General features: G+C 52.9%; 1 protein-coding gene across 2 annotated transcripts in view; it reads left to right on the forward strand.

Moving 5' to 3' along the window:
* The first annotated feature begins 903 nt into the window (after nucleotides 1–903).
* The window catches only part of Itga3 (integrin subunit alpha 3), a 30,525-nt gene continuing 10,057 nt past the window's right edge, over nucleotides 904–21,371 (forward strand). Inside the window, exons 1-18 of one of the 2 annotated variants that reach the window (XM_075991022.1) lie at nucleotides 904–1,573; nucleotides 8,891–9,018; nucleotides 9,415–9,494; nucleotides 11,466–11,715; nucleotides 13,483–13,569; nucleotides 13,954–14,161; nucleotides 14,585–14,781; nucleotides 16,184–16,272; nucleotides 16,376–16,512; nucleotides 16,672–16,758; nucleotides 17,633–17,700; nucleotides 17,800–17,936; nucleotides 18,470–18,619; nucleotides 18,707–18,804; nucleotides 19,044–19,191; nucleotides 19,408–19,476; nucleotides 20,000–20,079; nucleotides 20,159–20,236. In XM_075991022.1, the coding sequence (XP_075847137.1) occupies nucleotides 1,380–1,573; nucleotides 8,891–9,018; nucleotides 9,415–9,494; nucleotides 11,466–11,715; nucleotides 13,483–13,569; nucleotides 13,954–14,161; nucleotides 14,585–14,781; nucleotides 16,184–16,272; nucleotides 16,376–16,512; nucleotides 16,672–16,758; nucleotides 17,633–17,700; nucleotides 17,800–17,936; nucleotides 18,470–18,619; nucleotides 18,707–18,804; nucleotides 19,044–19,191; nucleotides 19,408–19,476; nucleotides 20,000–20,079; nucleotides 20,159–20,236 (2,285 nt within the window). In that variant the 5' untranslated portion in view covers nucleotides 904–1,379. The remainder of the gene's footprint in view (nucleotides 1,574–8,890; nucleotides 9,019–9,414; nucleotides 9,495–11,465; nucleotides 11,716–13,482; nucleotides 13,570–13,953; nucleotides 14,162–14,584; nucleotides 14,782–16,183; nucleotides 16,273–16,375; nucleotides 16,513–16,671; nucleotides 16,759–17,632; nucleotides 17,701–17,799; nucleotides 17,937–18,469; nucleotides 18,620–18,706; nucleotides 18,805–19,043; nucleotides 19,192–19,407; nucleotides 19,477–19,999; nucleotides 20,080–20,158; nucleotides 20,237–21,371) is intronic. The other variant, XM_075991023.1, reaches the window with a different exon arrangement.

Here is a 21,371-nt window from a genome sequence, read left to right on the forward strand (position 1 = left end):
CTGTTTTCCTTGCTGTGTGTGTGTGTGTGTGTGTGGCAGGTAATAAAAACTGACTTGAAAAAGTAGTATTTGTAAAGCAGTTAGCATAGTTCCAGCTGCAAAGGGTGCTTTCTTCTTATTATAAGAACATATAGAAAACGATGCTCAGAAAAAATGAGTCTTGGTTTTGCAACAGGGGAAATCTAAGTTAGACTTTAAAAAGTCCCTAATGATCTCTTGGAGTTCTCTTTCGGTTTGATTCTTTCCCGGATAATGAGATCTTTGAGCCTACCCCACCTGTCTGCAGCCGGCACCACCTAGAACAACTATGGGAGTTGAGGTCCCAGTCACAGCCCCTAGAGACAAAAGCTTCCCTTTGCTAATTACAATTACTGATGGGTTATCATCACCACCGCTAAATATATCTGTCTGGCTTTACGGAGGAGCCGGTTCCGGCTGGGATCAGGATAAGAGCAGGCGGGTGGGCACGATAAATACTACTCCATATCTAACATCGAGGGCTCTGAGTATGAAGAAAGTCCGGAGACCCACAGTCACCTCTTAGGGACTCGCAGCGTGGCGGAGGTCCACATTCCAAGCAGCCGGGCACCGAGGACAGTTCAACGAAGAGCCAGTGCCTGGTGTGTCCAGTCCGGACCGTGGTAGTGGCCTTGCCTAGAACCGCCTCTTCAGTTTCAGCCGCCGCTAAAAGCCAGGCAAAACCCACCTCCGGCCCCGCCCGTCCAATCCGTCTTGCGCTGAGGGCGACGCTTCCAGGGAGTAGCAAGCCGCTGGGAGGGGAAATCCAGGCTTTAAGGGTTCCCGACAGGTGTCTGAGAGAGAGGGCGGAGTCAGGGTAGGAATGATGGAGAGGGAGGGGCGGCGCTGCCCCTTTAAGAGGCGGCGGCCGAGCGGGGACCTTTTCTCTTTCCCCGGAAGGAAAGCGGAGCTCGGGCTGGGCTCGCAAGGTGGGGAGGTGCAGGGCTGGGCAGTGGAGAGGCGGGGCACGCGCTGGCGAGAATCCCTCCCTCCTGCCCTCTTGGCGGTCGAGGGTTTGCCTTTTCAGATCCTCCACCTAGCTGGGATCCAAAGAGCTTACACCACCAAGGGGGCGCGGCCGGGACCATCTAGGGTGCCGGGTGCCCAAAGTCGGGCACGGTGACCTGTCCACCCAGCCAGCGGGAGAGTAGATCCACGGACCTGGAGAGGATTGGAGAAGCACCACCCCGGAGCAGACGTGAAGCTGGCTGGACTAGGGCAAGAAATTGCCTAGGACTCCGAGCGCAGTGGCGCTGCGGGCTCGGGTGTCCTCTGGCGGCGCCTGGAGCAGGTGAACCGTTCACCACCCCCAGTGTTGAGCGCTCTTGTGTTTTCGCCCGGCCCGGCTCACGCTCGCAGCCATGGGCCCCGGCCCCCGCGACTCTGGCTGGATGCTGGGCGCCCTGGCCTTGATGGTGGCGGCTAGCGGCCGGGTAGCCTTCGCTTTCAACCTGGACACCCGATTCCTGGTGGTGAAGGAGGCGGTGAACCCGGGTAGCCTTTTCGGCTACTCGGTCGCCCTCCATCGGCAAACCGAGCGACAGCAGCGCTACCTGTAAGTCAGCCTGGCGGCGGCGAGACGGGGTGTGACGGAGGGTATGTGCGCTGATGCCTGACCTAAGCTGAGTTGGAGCCCTGGGCCCACTGACTTCCAGGTCTGCTGCTGCTGGCCTTTCCTTGTGAGCCAGTATTAAGGGGGCGGGTGTGGGGCTTGGCGGGAAGTGGAGGATTGGGGGCAGTAATCACAGCAAGTGCTGACCTGGCCAGAACCTGTCTAGACGCGGCCGCTCCATGCTTCAGACCTCTTCGGAGAGCAGAAGTTGGGTCTCTGTTTTCCAGTACCTCGAGAATCCAGTACCTAACATTAGTTTCTTTCCCGGGCTGGGAGAACCCTGTGAAATAAATACATATCACACCCCTCGTCCCCTCCGCCTGGGGAGAACCCGAGATCTATGCGTTTAAGCCCCCATTACATCTTTCATTTAGTCTGTGGCCACAGCAGCCACGCCCTCTGCAGAACCAGGCTGGACCGCTTCTCAAGGGCTTGGCATTGCAGGGTGAGGTGATGAAGTAGCTGGGCATTTGGAGCTGTCCAGAGACTCCCTCTGACCCCTAGAGGAACAAACAGTAGGAGACAGAGGAGGCGCTGTCTTGAGCTTCAGAGGCCAGAGCCCACCCGGAAGCGGTGGGGTACTCCCACCAGACATTTCTCTGCATTCCACAGATTCATGTTGAATCAGCAGCCCTGAGTGTGTTTGTTTTGGTTTGAAGAGGGAAATGGTGTTTTCTCTTTCTTCGCCTCTCCTTTGCAACAGCTGCGAGAAGCGGGAAGAGCCTAGTGGAGCGGGGTGGAGGAGGGGAGGAGATTGTGTCCAGTCACCTGCCCCTCCATTGGTACACTCAAGTCCAACGGGTCATATCCAGGCGTCTGAGGTTTCCCTACTTGGGTTCTGTGTGCTGAGGTTGACTAGCTGAGGGGTGGGGAGAGCACAGAGGAGGTGAGGCTACCCAGGGGACGACAGTGACGATTACACAGACCCCTTCTACCTCTTTGAGTCAGGTGGCTTGCCAGGCATTTACTCCTACCTGGCCTCTGACACTTACTAAATTAAAAGACACGGTCAAGGTAAGAGTGTTGAAACCACTCTCAGTTCTGGCTGGGGCGTGTAAAAACTTGAGGAAGTTTGGAATGTTCAAAGTCCAGCTTACTTCAGTCTGCCTCTGCCCTGCCGGCCCAGCCCCTGATCGGTACTGCCCACCTGGACTTAGCCTCTACCCTACCTGGCCCCTGCAGAAGGTAGGGCCACCACACCCTTCCTGACCTGGCCAGGCAGATTTAACCCTCTGCCTTGCTGAGGCTCTCTGACAGTGCCTTGTCCTCCCCTGTCCTAGACAAGAACATAGTTCCCTATGTTCTGAAGCTGAAGGGGTACGGTCTGACCTGACACAGAAGAGCCCTGAAAAGAGCAAAACACAATTCTGCAGTCGCCCCCCCCCCCGCCCCCATTCTGTGGCTTTGAGGAAGATATTTCCTTCCCAGGGGCCAGTTTCCGGCAAGATGAGGTTGTACCTGGATCTTTATGTTCCTTCCTCCTTCCTATCTCTGCTGGCCTGCTACCTTGACATTGTAAAGGGAGAAGCTGCCTGTTCCTGCTCCTGTTGTCTTGCCTTGGCTCTGTCTCTAACACCTGAGCCTTCGTTTTCAGTGCTAGTGATGCTTTAATGAGGTAGCATGTCTAGAACGGTCCCGGTGGGTCCAGCTCTCCAGCGCACACTAGAGGCTCAGGGGCTGAGACTGGGATGGAGCTGAACCTCTCCCTCCTGTGGGTCCTACCCAAGCTGGCCAAGTGAAAGACTTCTGCTTTCCTCTCCAGGCAGCTGGGGGAAGAGTGCTGGAACTGATGGGGCTCCCAGGGCAGGTGGTTCTGGCCAGATGGGTCTTCTCTGCCTTGCCTAGAGCTGCTTCTGTACCTTAGCTCTGTCCTTCTGACTGAGTTCAGCTCTCCAGCCCTTTGGGTTTAGCGGCAGCTGGGATTCACTACAGCCAGCTGTGTAGCCAGATGTGAGCAGCTGCCCAAGTGTTCTAGGGGACTAATCTGTCAAACTGAAGCCTCGGGTTCTGTCAGCATCGAGTCCCCTTGGAAGAGCAAGGGTGGCTCATGGTTCTTCCTTTGGGGTCTGCCAGCTGTTCAGGGGCTTCTGAGAGTATATGCACAATCATGGATTTGTACTTTGTTCCTGGGGGACCGGGGAAGGGAGAGCATAGCTTCTGTATAAAAATCCAAGATACACTTTTTTATTTATTTATTTACTTACTTACTTATTATGCATACAATATTCAGTTTGTGTGTATGCCTGCAGGCCAGAAGAGGGCACCAGACCTCATTAAGGTGGTTGTGAGCCACCATGTGGTTGCTGGGAATTGAACTCAGGACCTTTGGAAGAGCAGGCAATGCTCTTAACCACTGAGCCATCTCTCCAGTCCCACTTTCTTTGCTGCTACAACCTTCACCTCTATAACCCCCATAGCCCATGCTTGCAGCACTTAGTATATGATAGTGGGAATCCAGGCAGAGCACTCGCTTTGGGCTTATTTGAGACATGGTCTCTCTTTTGTGGCTCAGGCTGTCTTAGAACTCGCTTTGTAGACCAGGCTGGTCTCGAACTCACAGAGATCCACCTGCCTCTGTCTCCCGAGTGCTGGGATTAAAGGCGTGTGCCGCCACCACCTGGCTTCACCTTGAGCTTTTTGATGTTTTATAAAGTCCCCTTAGAGGGAGAAGAGCAGCTCATCTGAGAGGTGGTTCCTAGGCCTCCCTGCACCTACCCTGCTCTTCCCTCTTTTTCTGACCTGACCTAATTGGCTGTTTCCTCTGAGCCCCCTCTCCCTTTTGCTGTTGAAAATGAGGGTGTCTGGGAAACTTGGGAGGGAGCGACTCCTGGAAATGAGGTCATGCCTGAGGTAGGCAGGGACCTGGCTTACCTGCTGGGCTCTCTTGAAACATGCTCCCTGGGCAGGGCGGGTTCCTGGCAGCCCTTATGGCTCGTGCCAGCAGAAATGGCACAGCAGCTGTGGCTGTGGGAACAAGGCCTACATGTGGTTTATCCTTCTCTGCTGGCTTTCTCCAGTGTCCATTCTAAGCCAAAAGGCTTTGAAATGGGCAGGAGGTGGAGGAGGGTTGATCTTGCAGAAAAGAAAGTAGCAAGAAGGATTGATATCCCGTGGGGTGGCATACACCTGCCATGCCAGGACTCAGGGGAAGGCAGGATTGGCAGTTTGTTGGATGTCCAGGCTACATAGTAAGATTCTGTCTCAAAAAAAAAGGAAGGAAATGTCCATTGCAGTAAATCAAAGAATGCCATACGGGTCAAATATGGAACACCTACTGAAAAGTCAGGGAAAGAGGAGAAACAAGAAAATCAGTCTTGTTCTCTTTCATTTACAGCCCTGCTAAGGTCTCACCCTTTCATCTCTCTCATTCTCTCTTCCCTCCAGCTTGTTGCTCTGGTTCTAGGGCTGAGTCACCAGGGGAGGGGGGCTGGGTAGGCAGCATGAGGAGGGGTTGGGGAAGATGGCGAGGGCTGCAGTTTTCAGCCGCCATCGACGAGCCTCTGGGGAGGTGGCTAAATCAGGCAGCGGGGCATAGAGCTGGCATCCAGGAACTGACCTCCCCCAACTCAGGCTGGAGCGGCTATTGCCTTCCCTCCTGCCCTTACGCCTGGCCTAGGGGAACAGCAACCACGACCCCAAGGAAGGCCTGGGGGTTCCCTGAAATCTTCCCATAGAAGCCACCACACACCTTCCTGAACTGAAGTTGAATCGAATAGATTTTCTGTGAGCATCACTCCACCCCCGGAGTCCCGAGGGCCTCTTCCTCTTTGGGGTGAGCCAGCCCGGTGCCCTGAACTCTCTTGAGTGCCATTCCCCAGCCTTTTCAGATCCTGCCATTTTCTGTTCAGTTATTCTATTAGCTTTGAACTGCTTGGGAGGAATGGAGATATTGAGGGCTAGTCAAGGTGAAGAGTCCTACTCCCTGCACTGGGAGCTCAGGGGCTTCCCAGAGGCCAGGTGGGGCTTTCTAGTTGGAGCCAAATGAAACGATGAGGAGGCCGCTGTTGAGATCCCTTGATCTTCCATTTCACTCACCCATCTGCTTCCAGGGGTGCTCTCCACTCCCCCCTGCCCAGCTTTGACTCCAGGAGAGGGAGCTCCTATCTCCTGAGAGCTAGGCATCCCACTTGCCTTTGCCCCTTCTGTCTGTGGATGGGGGCTGGGTTCAGTGGTGATATGGGAGAGGTCAGCTTTTAGAGTTTCATTTTTTACCTGGACCCAACAGGACTCTATTGATATAGAGTATAAATGAACTGCTATTCATTTATACGTAATACTTTACATTTCGTTTCACATACCGGTAAGGTCTGTCCCAGCCTTGGGATTCCCAACCCCGACCTTCCCTATACTGGCTGTGGTAGGAGGAAGGTGGACCCTATCCTCTGAACCCCTCCCTCCATCCATATGCAGGCCTCTGGTTGTAGACCATTGCATTCTGGGCTGGGAGCCAGAGGGCCTTAAAGGGCCTCTGAGCGGGCCAAGTAGGAGCTAAAAATACTCCAGGGGATGTGGGGGAGCTCCCAGTGGAATCTCTCAGGAGGGCGGAGCCTGGGGATTAGGGAATTGGCCCCTTCCCAGTCCCCATCAGTGGGCACAAGGCTGGCACCAGACAAGGACAGGAATGTGAAGATTGTACGGAGTCTTATTCTAACCCAGCCATAGTTTGTGTTTGCCTCTGCCCGTTCCATACCTCCCGCAGCTAAGAGGAGGGGTCCCTCGGTCCCTCCTTGAGACAGATTCAGGAGGCATGCAGATCCTGCTCTTCAGTGCCCTCCTGCGAGATGAGTTGGGCAAGACAGTGGCAGCCGGGAGGGCGGTGCGTCCACTACATTGCGTGCTCCCCAGGTCCCCTGTCCACCCACTGAGGCTTCCAGCTCTTCAAGCTCCTTGGAGCAGACCCCACTGCCAGCCAAGTCTGAGCCTCCTTTTCAGATGAGCGGATGCCAGCCTCTCCCTCCCCTCCCCCAGTGGCTGCCTGCTATCCTCAGGATGTGAAAGTCCTACTTCTATTCACCCCTTCCTCCTTCTAAACAATGAAGTAGTCTGTCCTTTTCTCTCTGCTTCAGGTTCCCTAACCTGCGGTATTGGAATTCCTGAGTCCCCAGAGAGAGTCTGGAGTCAAGTTAGGGCCAGTCCTGGTACCATAAAAAAAACCAGAGCGACAGTGCTCACACCAACCATGCCTTCTCAGAGAGCCCATTTGTTTCCCCCAAACCCTGGAGTAGGGGTGTCAGCTGGGCTTCCCATTTTACAGATCAGACACTCGAGACTCTTGCCACAGCGCTCCTCTTAGGAACGGGTGCCCAGCTCCCAGGTTGAGCTGTTCCCACAGGCCCCAGCTTCTTTCTCTCATTTGTCAAGCATGGCATGCCTGGGGGTTGGGTGTGTGCCTGTGTTGAGCCAAGGTGGTCAGGCAGGTACCCTCCCTAGCCTGAACGTAAGTTGGCTAATGGCCTGGCTGGGCTGTTATATCTGCTCCCTGACCCCTCCCTAGGGCGCTCGGGATGCTGGAGAAGCTTTGCCTCTGCCCCACAGCCAGGGAGGGTGATGTCTGAGCTGCAGCTGTGAGGTGCAGGCAAAGGTCCACCCCTTTCCTAGAACCTCCAGGCAATGCATTCCTGACTCCCAGTAGGCGGAGGCACCCCAGGCCCCAGCATGCCCGGGTCCTGCCCTGCCTGCTCCTTGCTGCCCTCGCTCCCAGGTCCTAAGCAGGGCTGCAGGCACAGCCTTTGCTCAGCACTTCCAGCCTGGCAAGAGACCTGGAGCCTTGGAGCCTCAGGGCCACGGTGTTGCTGGGCTAAACAGAGGGGCACCTGGGAAGCTCTGCCACCCAGGAGGCTGAGTTGGCAGGAAGGTGACAGAAGGCAGGGTCTAATCAGAATATTAAAAGGCTACAGGGAGACAGTGTAAGAAGGATCTTCTTTCTCAAATGCCTGAGGGTCGTCTGAGATAGGATTTCAGGGCCGATCTCCTGTCTGCTCTGCCTAAGTTTGGTGTGGGCTGGGCTTCCAGGGTTCTAGCCCCCTTGTGGGAATTTCTTGGTGTCCCTAAAGATGGATTCTGGGGACAAGGTGGTAGCTCTTGTCCACTCTCAGCCACTGGACCTCTGCTCTTGGGCCACATTAGTTAGTAACCAGCCCCACGCCCCACACCTGTGTGCTTGTCTCAAGGTGGGGGTGGGGCAAATGGAGGCGTCACTCAGCTCACTTAGAAACCTGTGCCTCTTAGAGCTGGATGCTCAACAGTTTCAAGAGGAGAGACCCAGGCCTCCAACAACTCACCCATCCTTACACAGAGTCTCTCTTCTGCCTTTTCTGCTGCCCCCAGGACTTGAACCCAGAGCTACCATTTTTTCACATCTTCCTTTACCTCTGAGGCCACAGGATTCCTTCACAGACTCAGATCTGGGACTGGGAATGTCCTTTGGCTGGTAGACCATTTACCTAGCGTTCTGAAAGCCTTGGGTTAAATTCCTAGCACTAAGTAAAACTGACCACGGGGACGCGCGCCTGAAAACCTTAGCATTTGAAAGGTGGAGGTGGGGGTGGGGGTGGGGAATCAGAAGCTCAAGGTCATCTTTGAACAGGGAGTAACCTAGCCTCAGCTCCACGAAACCCTGTCTCAAGAGGAGAAGGAAAGAACCAAACCACACCGGATGGTGGTAGCGCACACCTTTAATTCCAGCACTCCAGAGGAAGGGGCAGATGGATCTCTATGAGTTCGAGACCAGCCTGGTCTACAAGAGCTAGTTCCAGGCAGGCTCCAAAGCTACAGAGAAACCCTGTCTCAAAAAAAAAAAAAAAAAAAAGACCCAAACCATATCTGACTCTGTCACTGCCTTGCCTGGGGTCCCTCTGTGGTTCCTCTAAGGCCTTTGTCATGGCTTCCTGGGTTCTGGTTGTACAGAGGGCTGATGTCTGAATCACTGGCTTGCTCATGCTTCCTGGCCGTAGCACATATTGTATCCTTGTCTCGGGTGCCCTTCCTCCCTTCTTCACTGGGTGACTCTGAGACATTGTCCTCACACTCAGGCCAGGGCACCTCGTGTACAGACCTCCATGCTGTCTTTGTGAGATGCTTACCGAGTGTGTGTTTCCTGGCCCGCCTTCCCCGTGACAGGCTCTCCTGGAAGCCAGGGCTGAGGTTTATTAATGTCCCATCCCCAGAACATGGTATGGAGCCCATGCTTACTGAGTGTGGATTTGCAAGTTGGCTGGAGGGAGGCTTAAAAAGTCTGGCCCATCTGCCTCCCTTTCCCAGGCTTCTGGCTGGTGCTCCCCGGGACCTCGCCGTGGCTGACGGCTACACCAACCGGACTGGCGCCGTGTACCTGTGCCCCCTCACCGCCCTCAAGAACGATTGTGAACGGATGGACATCTCAGAGAAAAGTGAGAGGAGCTAAGTCAGGAGCCTGGCAAAGGGAGCCCAAAGAGGAGACCACAAGGCTAGCCTGTTAGCAAGGCAGGGTGGCTCATGCCTATTATTCTGACACTTGAGGCTGAGGCAGAAGGCCAGCAAGAACAAGGTCAGTCTGGGCTACATTAGTGCGTTTCAGACTAGCCCAAGATGTATATGGAGACCCTGACTCAAAAACAGACAAAGCAAAGCAGGCCTGCTTCTTGTTCATCTGGGAAGAGGAGCAGAAGAAACAGGAAGTCATATAGTGTGAGCTCAGAGCAATGACAGGCAGGACATAGGGAGGAGGGAGGGCTGCCCCTGGGAGACTTTGGGCACTGGATAATGGAATGAGGGACCCTAGTTCATGAGCCCTCCCTTTCCTGCAGGTGACCCCGACCATCACATTATTGAGGACATGTGGCTTGGGGTGACGGTGGCCAGCCAGGGCCCCGCAGGTAGAGTGCTGGTAAGTGAACACTTAGGATCATCTTTCCAGAGCCAGGAGGACAGCAGAGGGTGGTAGGGGACCCTCTGTGCATGGCTGGGGCCTTTGCAAATGTCTTTCTATAGCCTCATGTCTTCACGGGCCTGTGTGTTCCCTGATTCCTGCACTATGGGGAGAGGGTTGTTTGGTGCTCTTCCAAGGCTGGGCATGGGGTGGGTACTGTGTGACCTGCACGGATGCTCACCACTTGTGGGAAAGAGCAGAGAGAATGCGGAGGAGGAAAGGGCAGAGAGCGCCCTAGGCAACTGGGTGCTGGCAGGCACTCCTTCCTGGGAGGCTGGCTGCCGGAAGGAGCACAGCCCTGGTGACCCTGGCTCACCCTGGCACTGATTTGAGTGCCCCTCCCTACTATCAATTGTCACCTTCTGTTGGTGACAATTCTTTAATGTCAGCCCTTGGGGATCTGAATTTCTGTGTCCCAGGCTGACATTACTTAGGTTTATATAAACTTTACATAGAGTGAAAAGGGCAGATAGTAATTTTTTATGAGCTTTGACCACAGTAACACCCATGAAACAGAACGTCTTTACATCACTCCAGAAAGTTCTCTGAGCCACCTGTGGGCAGTCACCACTCCTATAGCTATCGCTGTTGTGATTTCTGCCCTTTGAACACCCTCGTAAGATAGAGGTTGGCAGTTCAGTTTCCCAGACCACCCTTCTGTACCCCCTGTTGTTTGTAGGCGTGAGTCTAGAAGTTTGTTTAAGCGATTGTAGACTGTAGGATTAGCTCCTTACCCACCTTCACTAGTCAGCAAATGTTTAGTTAGCGCCGACTGTGTTCCGAGCACCAGAAATTCAGCAGTGCCTAAGGATGAGCTCCTGTGAACGGCTAGCGCCTGTGACGTGACAGAGAAGGCAAATAAACAAGATGCCACCTCTTCCTAGATAGTGTGTAGCCCAAAGGCTAATCCAGAACACTTTTACCCCCTGAAAGCTGGCTTTCACTGTTAGCCCTGGCTGCCTGGAATTCACTCTGAGGACCAGGTTGGTTTCAAACTCAGAGATCACCTGCTTCTGTCTCTGACTCTCCCGTGCTGGGATTCAAGGTGGGTGCCACCATGCCTGGCTCAGAGTCCTTTTTTACCTTATAGTTTGGGTTTTTTTTTTAAATTTGTTTGTTTTGGCTTTGTTAGGGATCAAACCCAGGACCTTGAAAACGCTAAGCCATGATGAGCCCTAAATTAACTGTACTGTTCCACTGAATTTCCCAGTAACTGTATATGATATAAGAGCTGGAGAGATGGCTCGGCAGTTACGAGTGCTGGCTGCTTTTCCAGAGGAGTGGGGTTCAATTCCCAGCACCCACATGGCAGCGCACTACAGTGTGTAACTCCAGTTCCAGGGGATCTGAGGCCCTGTTCAGGCTTCTGCAGGCACCAAACATGCACATGGTGCAGACATACATGCAGACAAAACACCTATACACAAAAAATCAGATAAAAATGAATTTAAAAGTTACTATATGAGAAGAGCTTGCACTTGTGCTTGGCATATAGTAAGTACTCGATAACTGTTCACTGCTATTACTAATGCTATTATTATTATTATTTTAAATGATCCTCTCACTAAACAACAGGGTCATCTGGGGACAAGAGCAGTGAGTCCCCTAATCTCTCTGAAAATAGCTCCTTTTAGACCCAGGAGCCAAAGCCCCACATTCCCTCACCCTTCTCCAATTCCTTTCACCAAGATCTCTAAGCTACTCCCAAATTTATGGCTCCTAGCTTCTCCAGATCTGCTCCTGACCCTTGATTTCTCAATAATGGAAAGGGGGTACAAGTTTTAGTAGCCCCACAGGAAAAAAAAGAAGCCAGAGTTTCTGTTCGGCCCTCGACTCACCAAGCGAGGAGTGCCCCGGGTGAGAGACATAGCTTGCCATGGGTTCCCTGATCCCGGCTAAAGCTGTGTGTGTGTGTTTGTGGGTCCCTAGGTCTGTGCCCATCGCTACACTCAGGTGCTATGGTCTGGCACAGAAGACCAGCGGCGTATGGTGGGCAAGTGTTATGTGCGTGGCAACGACTTACAGCTGGACCCCGGCGATGACTGGCAGACCTACCACAACGAGATGTGTAACAGCAACACCGACTACTTGCAGACCGGCATGTGCCAGCTGGGCACCAGCGGTGGCTTCACCCAGAACACCGTGTATTTCGGTGCCCCTGGTGCCTACAACTGGAAAGGTGGGAGCTTGGAAAAGGAGGGGCAACAGAAAACCCCTAGCCCCACTGAGTCACTGGGACAAGTCTTTAATCTCGGGAGGCAGAGACTGCAATTCCAGGGTGAAAACCCTGAGTTTGAGGCTAGCCTGGTCTACAGAGAGTTCCAAGACGGCCAGAGCTACATAGTGAGACCCTGTCGTAGAAACAAACAAACAAATAAATAAATAAAAACAAAGAAGAAAGGAAGGAAGGAAGGAAGGAAGGAAGGAAGGAAGGAAGGAAGGAAGGAAGGGAGAGAGAGAAATAGGGAAACCTAGATTGGACTGTGGCTTGTCTGACATCAGCTGGGAAACTGTTACAAACACGCTTCTGGTGCGAACACTAAAATCCCAGTTTAGGACTTGTTAGAATTAAAAGCAAAAATGGTCAACAAAAAAGTAGCACTACCCTGTGGTCCGGGCTACTTGTAGACTGAGACAGGAGGATATAATCCTCCATAATCCTGCCTAGGATATACAATGAGTTCAGACCCAGCATGGGTAACTTAGCAAGACCCTGTTTCAAGATAAAAGGGGTGGACAGCGCCGAGTTCAGAGGCAGAGCATTTAGCTTGGCTTGTGGGAGGGTCTAAGTTCAATCTTCAGTACCACAAATTGAGAAGGGAAAAAAGTTAAAAATGCCCCTCCTCTCCCCCACCCTCCCTCATCCCATTTCCCAATGTCCACAGTGTCTTAGGACTCCTTCCACATTTACTTTAGTATTTTTTAATGATTTTTAAGAGATTTATTTATTCTCGTATTTTATGTATATGAGTGCTCCATCTTCATGAGTAGCAGCAGAAGGAATCTGATCTCATTACAGACAGTTGTGAATCACCGAGGGTGCTGGGAATTGAACCCAGGACCTCCAGAAGAGCAGCCAGGGCTCTTAACCTCTGAACCATCTCTCCAGCCCCTTATTTTACTATTTACCGTCTTAAAAACAAACAGGGTCAAATGAAATGTTCTGCTCTCCCACTTTTCATTCACCATAAGCGAGAAGCCATGCTTCAGGTCAATACACACAGGACTGCCCTTCTGAGGTCATAGAAGCTTTCACTGTCCCAAGATTTGCTTAAAAGGCTGGAGAGGCGGCTCAGCGCCCTAGGTGGCTAGAAACTGTCTGTAATTCCAGTTCCAGAAGACCTGATGCCCTCTTCTGGCCTCTGCAGTCATTACATGCAGGTGGTGTACAGACAACAAAACACCCACGTCTACGATCTTGTAAGCCAGGTGTAATGTACATGCCCACACTTGGGAGACTGAGGCCTGAGGATCATGAGCTCAAGACCTGTCTGATCCCCTGGAACTGGAGTTCCAGACCATTGTGTACCACCACGTGGGTACTGGGAATCGAACCTTGGTCTCCTAGAAGAGCAGCAGCCAGTGTTCTCATCCACTGAGCCATCTCTCCAACCATGCTCCCTCCCTCATCACAAAATTCTTAAAGAGGAAGTGATTTATTGGCCAGGTGATGGTGGTGCATAATTTAATCCCAGCACTTGGGAGGCAGAGGCAGGCGGATCTCTGAGTTTGATGTAAGCCTGCTTTACAGAGTAAATTCCAGGACAGCCAGGGCTACACAGAAGAACCTTGTCTCAAGAAACAAACAAGCAAACAAAGGCAGTGACTTAGAGGTGGTGGCGCTCACATGTGAAAGGGATCATTGTGTTGTTCACAGAGGTGGGCACGGTAGAGGGGAAAGGTAGTGACCCATAGTGTTTGCTCCTCTTCCCTGATCTTTCTGCAGGAAACAGCTACATGATTCAGCGGAAGGACTGGGATTTATCTGAATATAGCTACAAGGGCTCCGAGGACCAAGGAAACCTCTATATTGGTAAACTGGTGCTGGTGGCCCACTGGGAGGATGGGGGAAGGCAACTTGATCCCTAACATACTAGCCCTTTTACCTCTGGTGTGCTGTGGGGTGAGACTGCAGTGAAGATGTGGCATTTAGCTCAATTAGCACACACTTACTGAGTACCACCTGCATGGGAGACTCTGGTCCAAGGCTTCCAGATGCAAAGTTGGTTGTGTCGTGAAGCTCAAAGTCTGGTACGCGAGGGAGGCTACCCTGCCCCCAGAGCCCACTTTTTTGCTCAGCTGGCACAGAGGAATAGGAGCTAATAGAGGATGGGCAACTATGGGGGGATAGGTCCAGCATAGAAGGGGACACATTTACTGGGTCCTTGATTGAACACCTACCTCCTCTTCATCCCAGGGTACACGGTACAGGTAGGCAGCGCCATCCTCCACCCCAAGGACATCACTGTTGTGACAGGTGCCCCACGGCACCAACATATGGGGGCTGTCTTCTTGCTGAGCCAAGAGTCAGGTGGAGACCTGCGGAGGAGGCAGGTGCTGGAGGGCACGCAGGTGGGCGCTTATTTTGGCAGCGCCATTGCTCTGGCAGACCTGAACAATGATGGGTGAGAATCTAGGGTCGTGGGACATCCTCTGGGACCAGGGAGAAAAGTGGGGGGGTGGCAGGCTAGGTCCGAGAAGGAAGCTTTGCATCACACATTCACTGTGTGCAGCGTCTTGCAATCACACTTTGTGGGAGTCTGGACATCTGCATGTCATTTGCATGACACCCATGCTTGCTTGTCTGTACCTGTCCTTCATGCCTATCATCCGTAAGGTGCCAATGGGGTAGGAGCTTCTTCGGCTGTGGTCTCTGCCTGCATGATTTCTCCATAACATGAGTTTACTGTTTGATGGGTCTTGTGGGCTTTCTTCGTGGCCTGTGGTCGGGTGTGTCATTTGCTCGGTTGCAGGGCCCCAGCAAAATCATACTCATTAAATGGATGCAGGGGCCAACCTCACACTCCCATTCCCACTCTTCTGCGCAGGTGGCAGGACCTCCTGGTGGGCGCTCCCTACTACTTCGAACGGAAAGAGGAGGTAGGGGGTGCTGTCTATGTCTTCATGAACCAGGCGGGCACGTCCTTCCCGGATCAACCTTCCCTCCTGCTTCACGGCCCTAGTCGCTCTGGCTTTGGCATCTCTATAGCCAGCATTGGTGATATCAACCAGGATGGATTCCAGGGTATGAGCCTGTACCCCTCCTTCAGCACCCCCACTGACTGAGCACCAATTGCATCCCAGGCTTGACAGGACTCACAACTCAAAGGGATGCTAGAGAGGCTGTGCAGATGATGCTGCAGAGGCTCGCCTGAGTGGGCCATAAGTGGTTGGGCTGAGATTGCACGGAAGAGAGGAACAAATAGCATCAGCCTGAGCATAGGAACTTCAATGTAATATACACTACTGAAGTGTACGCTGGGGACAGGCCGGCGGATGCTCTGAAAGCCAGGCAGAGTAAATGGGGCTTTTCTATCTGGGTCACGGAGAGAGTAGGGTGGGGAGGTATCCAGAGAAATGGTTAGAACAAGGATGCTATATGAAGGCTTGGCACTTTGGAGGGTGATTCTGGAGGGGTGTGGTAGGATCAGAGATTTGCCATATGAAGTGATGAGAAAGGATGGGGACAGAGGGCACCTTAGTGGCATTGCCTTGCAGATGCTCTGTGGGACCCGGAGAACAATACAGTCAGACCCGGGGAGAAGTCATGGTGAGGACACTTTAGTGAGCCGGTTTACTGAGGGAGCACTTAGCTCGCCACACATCAGTTCTCTGACAACTTCAGCTTCCCAGAACACAGCTGAGAACTAAAGGGAAGGCAAAGCTTCTTAAGAGGCAGAAGCGGATGTGAGAAATGTCAGCCAACAGGCGCAAGCACTTCCCACCGAAGCAAGGATCTGTGTTTTCAGCTTAGGGTCCACGTATGCTCCCTGACTTCCTTTATGGTTACATAGGCCTTCTCAGATCAAATGTAGCAGATGAGTCTGGCAAAGATTAGGATCATAAAATGCGTCGAGTTTGAGGAAACACTGCTTAGCTTTTTAACAGTCTTGACACTTGAAGGTCCACTGTACTGAGCATTGTAGTATTGTTATAATCCAGGTTCCTGACAGTGTGGCCTCGGGATTTCTGTCTGCTCATCTATAAAGGGATAAATAATAACAGATACCCCCTCAGCATTCTTGTAAGGCTCAAGTGGAATGGATGCTGTGAGCGCTGGCAGTTACCAGTGGGGAGTGGCTTCTTTTCTGGTCTTGAGAGTAAATGTCATTAGGAGAACCAGGGTGTCTGGAGAAGTGATTGATGGGGGAATAAGGGAAGTGGGAAACTGGATTAAGCTGGGGAACGCGGGGCACAGCTCTGTCTGAGGCACTGATCTGTTGTCTGACTTTGAGGAAGATTTTTTTTTCCGCTTTCCCTAACCTCCATTCCCACCAGAGCTCTGAAGCTATGAAGTTCCCTGTTGCTCTGAATACTTCTGCCAGTGTGAGGTCACTGCCACACTGGGCTCAGTGGTCTACAGCAGAGAGTGAAGGGGCTATGGAGCCTGGAACGCCTGGTGACTCTGCCCTGTCTTTCCTCCCCAGACATTGCTGTGGGAGCCCCATTTGAGGGCTTGGGCACGGTGTACATCTACCACAGCAGCTCCGGGGGGCTCCTCAGGCAGCCCCAGCAGGTAGGAGTTCACAATGACCAGTCAGATACCCCTATCACCCAGGGCCGCCTCCTCCTCCAAGCATGGTTCTGAGCCAGTCCCTTCCACTTCCTCCTGGCTTCAGATAATCCACGGAGAGAAACTCGGACTGCCTGGCTTGTCCACCTTCGGCTACTCTCTGAGTGGGAAGATGGATGTGGATGAAAACTTCTATCCAGACCTGCTAGTGGGAAGCCTGTCAGACCACATTGTGCTGCTACGGTGAGCTAGGAGTCTGTGGGTAGGGCATGCCTCTCCTCCGTCCTCGTCTGTATGAGCCTCAGCCCTGCCCACCTGCAGTGATCCACAGAAAACTGAGCCCCAGCCCTGGCCTGGGGTAAGCAGGAAATACTAATTCAACCCACTTTCTTGTTAATATAGGGCTCGACCTGTCATCAATATTCTTCAAAGGACCTTGGTGGCCAGGCCAGCTGTGTTGGACCCCTCGCTTTGTACACAGACCTCCTGGTGAGATTGTCACCCCAGTTCTTCCTCCCCACTTCTATGTCTAGGCAGGCCAGCAAGGCTTCAGGCCCCAAGCCCTTTCTGGACACTCCTGACACCCCAGCATCAGCAGCTGGAGTCTAGGGCCAGCAATACCTCCCCTCTCCGATATCATTTCAAGTCAGAGTACCTTGCAGGGGCTAATGTGTGAGCACAGGGTTAGGAACTGGAGCTCCGTACCATCTGGCTTAAAGCCCAGCCACTCATTGCTGGGGGAGAGCAGGGAGGACTCGGAGGAGTGAGGGCTGGGAGGAAGGGGAAAGGAATGCTCTTAGGTGCATGGGTGTGGGGAATGAGACTCACCCTGGGCAAATAATTAGTCCGAGTCTCAGATAACATATAAACGGTAATGACTAATTCACAGAGTTCTTGAGATAATTAAATGAAATAATATTTTTTTAAAAAAAGCTCTAAGCACAGGATGCTGTACCTCAAGTGTTCAACAAAACAAAAAGTTGCGAAGAAAGTAGTAAAGACCAAAGTAGTAAAGACCATAGGGACCTGAGGGTTTCTGTGGATATCAGCCTGATAGCAAAAGGGGACAGTGAGCTGAGCAGCAGGGGATGGGGGACAAAAGGAAGATCCGGAGGTCCCGAGACCTGGGCTGGGCCACCAGTTGCCTAATAACCCAGACAAATCCTGTTCCCTGGGCCTCAGTTTCCCCACTGGCGACCTTTAGAAACGGTGAAGTCACCACAGCTTTGTAGACGCCCCAGTTTTGCTCCTGACTTTCCCCCCACAAGGGTCCTGAGTCCCCTTTGCCTAGCACAAGAGGGAGAAGTAGGACATGGCTGTCCCTCCCACTGTGACCAGGCCCTGCTCTGCGTCCTCCCAACAGTGTTCAGGTGGAGCTGTGCTTTGCCTACAACCAGAGTGCTGGGAACCCCAACTACAGGCGGAACATTAGTGAGTTCTGGGCACAGGGTGCTCAGGTGGGGGTGGGGTGGGGGATGCTCGCCTGGCCACCTACTGACTGTCCCTACTGACTGCCGGGTCTGTCTGCAGCCCTGGCGTACACACTGGAGGCTGACCGGGACCGCCGGCCCCCCAGGCTCCGATTTGCCAGCAGCCAATCAGCTGTGTTTCATGGTTTCTTCTCCATGCCGGAGACGCATTGCCAGACACTGGAATTACTACTGATGGTGAGGAACTGTAGGGCAGGATGTGGCCTCTGAGATCTCTGGAAGAGGTGGCCAGTGTCCTCTACGTCAAAGCTGAGGAACAGGGGTATCCCCAAAGACAGAGGTTGGGGAGGAATGGGGGATGGGGATTGGTGGGATGGTGGCCGCACACATGTTAGGAGAGGGATCAGCCCCGGGGTGGAGATGGGGTCAGGGCTTATTACCTTAGAAAAGAGGTCTTGGCTCTGGTCCAGTCTTGAAGAATGTGTCCCCGACTCAGGACGAGCTCATGGTGTCGGGGGAAGAGAACCTGGAGATCCGTGAAGTAAAGGGGAACACCCATCTATGGGAAGAAAAAGTGCTATCTCAGGGGATTTGGGGCAGTACAAGATCGTAGGACTCAATTTGGTGATTGGATTAGTGCAGATTCAGCTTAACTTGGGAGTTCAGGGTAGAGAGAACCCTAGCTCCCCCCTGGGGTTTAGTCTGGCTAGGGTTTAGCAAGCTAGGAGGATCCATCTTGGGGGTTGGGTTCACCTCACCCTCTTTCCCAGGACAATGTCCGTGATAAACTCCGTCCCATCGTTATTGCCATGAACTACTCCTTACCTTTGCGCATGCCCGATCGCCTGAAGCTGGGCATGCGGTCTCTGGATGCCTACCCAGTTCTTAACCAGGCACAGGCTCTGGAGAACCACACTGAGGTGAGCAGAGCCTACCCTGGCCAGGAGGGCTGTGGGGTCAGACGGTAATAGGGGGTGCAGTCCCCTCAAAGCTGCCACTGCCCCCAGGTCCACTTCCAGAAGGAGTGCGGGCCGGACAACAAGTGCGACAGTAACCTGCAGATGCGAGCGGCCTTCGTGTCTGAGCAACTGCAGCCTCTAAGCAGGTGGTATCTGGAGGATGCTGATTGGTCAAAGGCTAGGCGGGGCTTCATTGGCTGGCGGAATTGGGGTGAGGCCTCACTGGCCAGGATTAGGGTGGATGTGGGGAGAGGGGCTTTAATGTGCCCTGTTAAGACTGAATGATCAGCCTGGTTGGCCCAGCGGTGGCTTTCCCAGCCCCGGACGAGGGGCGGAGCCTAATGGAGGTGGAGCTTTTGGCTTAGTTCTGTGCTCCTCTCTTCAGGCTCCAGTACAGCAGAGACACCAAGAAACTGTTCTTGAGCATCAATGTGACCAATATGCCGAGCCACGAGCGTGCTGGGGAAGATGCCCACGAGGCACTGCTCACCTTGGAGGTGCCACCCGCCCTGCTACTGTCCTCAGTGCGCCCAGTGAGTACCCACCGTCCAGGCTCAGCCCAAACCTGGCTTCCTATTTGCACCCCCAATGCGTAGGGCATACGGTATAATATGAATTATCCTTTGTTGTGGTGTGCTGACCTCCTCCGAGACTGGACTACTTCTACACAACCTCTAGGAGTTCAACCCGTGCTCCGTAGTAGACGGAAGACTAGCAAAACCCTGACTTTATTTACTTTCTTTCCTCAGTCCGGGACTTGCCAAGCTAACGAGACCATCCTGTGTGAGCTAGGAAACCCCTTCAAACGGAACCAGAGGGTGAGACCCGGCCACATCCTCCACTCCTGGAGGGTCCTCGGGCGAGCTCCTAGCCGTCTTACCTGCCCGATTCATGGGATTTCTTGAAGCAAAGAACCAAAGTGGAGGAGGGGAAGGCCGAGCAGGGGGTGAGAAGAGGGCAAGGGACTAAGAAATGGAGCCAGTAGGGAACTATGCATGATTCTAGGGTAGGTGCAAGCGAGGAGACCTCTTTGGCTCTTTTGCTACACCTAATGCCATCTCTTATCTGATGCCACATCTCAATTTCCCCTGATATAAAAGCTATTTCACAGAGTGGGAAGCACAGGCTTAGAAAGTTTCAGTAACACGCTTAAGGTTATACAAAGTAGCAGAGACCTCCCCACCCTCACCCAGTAGCAATGATGTCACCCAAAGAAGAGACATGGAACCAGGGATGGATAAGGAGGAGGAGGGCTGGAGGTCCCTTGTCTAGATCTCTGCCATGCCATAGCCCCCTGCTGTGTTTCAATGCTCCTTTCTGTTACCCTGACCCTTGTGCTAGATGGAGCTGCTCATTGCCTTTGAGGTCATTGGGGTGACCCTGCACACAAGGGACCTTCAGGTGCAGCTGCAGCTCTCCACGTGAGTGACCCTGAAAAGCTAGTCTGGTCAGGGCAGAGCTCATGTCCTGGTCTCCTTACCGCCTGCGTCTTCTCCTCAGGTCAAGTCACCAGGACAACTTGCAGCCCATGACCCTGACTTTGCAGGTGGACTACACGCTCCAGGCCTCACTCAACTTGTGGGTACCGCGCTGTCCCCTAGTCCTCTGTGCCTGAGCCAGGGCCTCCCTACCCTCAAGGTGTCTCCTAAGCCCCTCTGACACTTCTCTTGGTCTGGTGTCCTCCTGGGTCATCTTTTCCTAATAACCATGAGAGTTGTATTATTTTTTCCTGCAAGGCAGGTGGCAAGGGCAGAACTAACACCTGGGGCTAAGGGGGGTGGTCTTTGCCCTTCATTTGAATGTTTCTGCTTTATTTTCTGGATATTTATCTGTGTGTATGTGCATATATGTATGACGAGTGTTTGCATGTACACATGTGAGAATGCAGGTATGTGCATGCTGTGGAACACATGTAGAAGTGCCTATGAGGCACTTTGTCTCTTTGCTGTTGGCCGTTGCATACACCGGAAAGTGTGTGCCAGGCTAGCTGACTAGCGTTTCCTCAGGGACCCTCCGGTCTCCATTACCCACCACACGTTAAGAGCACTTGGACTACAGATGTCTGCAACCATACTCGGCTTTTAAGTGGGCTCTAGGGGGATTTGAAGTCAGGACCTCACACTAGCATAGCAAGCGCTTTACCCACTGTGCCACCTCCTTAGCCAGCTCTTTTTGTCTTTGATTCACTTTATCTTATGTGTATGCGTGTTTGTCTGCATGTGTGTGTGCATCATATGTGTGTCTGGTGCCCTTGAAGGGCAGGAAAGGGTGTCAGAGCTCCTGACACTGGAGTTACAGATGGTTGCTAGCCATGCTGTGGATGCTGGGAACTGAACCCCAGTTCTTTGGAAGAGCAATAAGTGCTCATAACCCCTGAGCCATCTCTTCAACCCTTCCCCCACCTTTCTGAGAGCCCAGTAGACATTTTTTTTTTTTTTTGGTTTTTCGAGACAGGGTTTCTCTGTGGCTTTGGAGCCTGTCCTGGAACTAGTTCTGTAGACCAGGCTGGTCTCGAACTCACAGAGATCCGCCTGCCTCTGCCTCCCAAGTGCTGGGATTAAAGGCATGCGCCACCATCGCCCGGCCCCAGTAGACATCTTATTGATTGCATCCTTGCCTTGTGCCAGCTATTGCTAGCTCCACCTTACAGACGAGGAAACTGAGGCTAAGAGAGGATCAGTAATTTGTGTAAGGCCACACAACTGGTGTGTGG

This window comes from Microtus pennsylvanicus, chromosome 11 (genome assembly GCF_037038515.1).
Source record: "Microtus pennsylvanicus isolate mMicPen1 chromosome 11, mMicPen1.hap1, whole genome shotgun sequence".
In the NCBI taxonomy this organism is placed as follows: Eukaryota; Metazoa; Chordata; class Mammalia; order Rodentia; family Cricetidae; genus Microtus; species Microtus pennsylvanicus.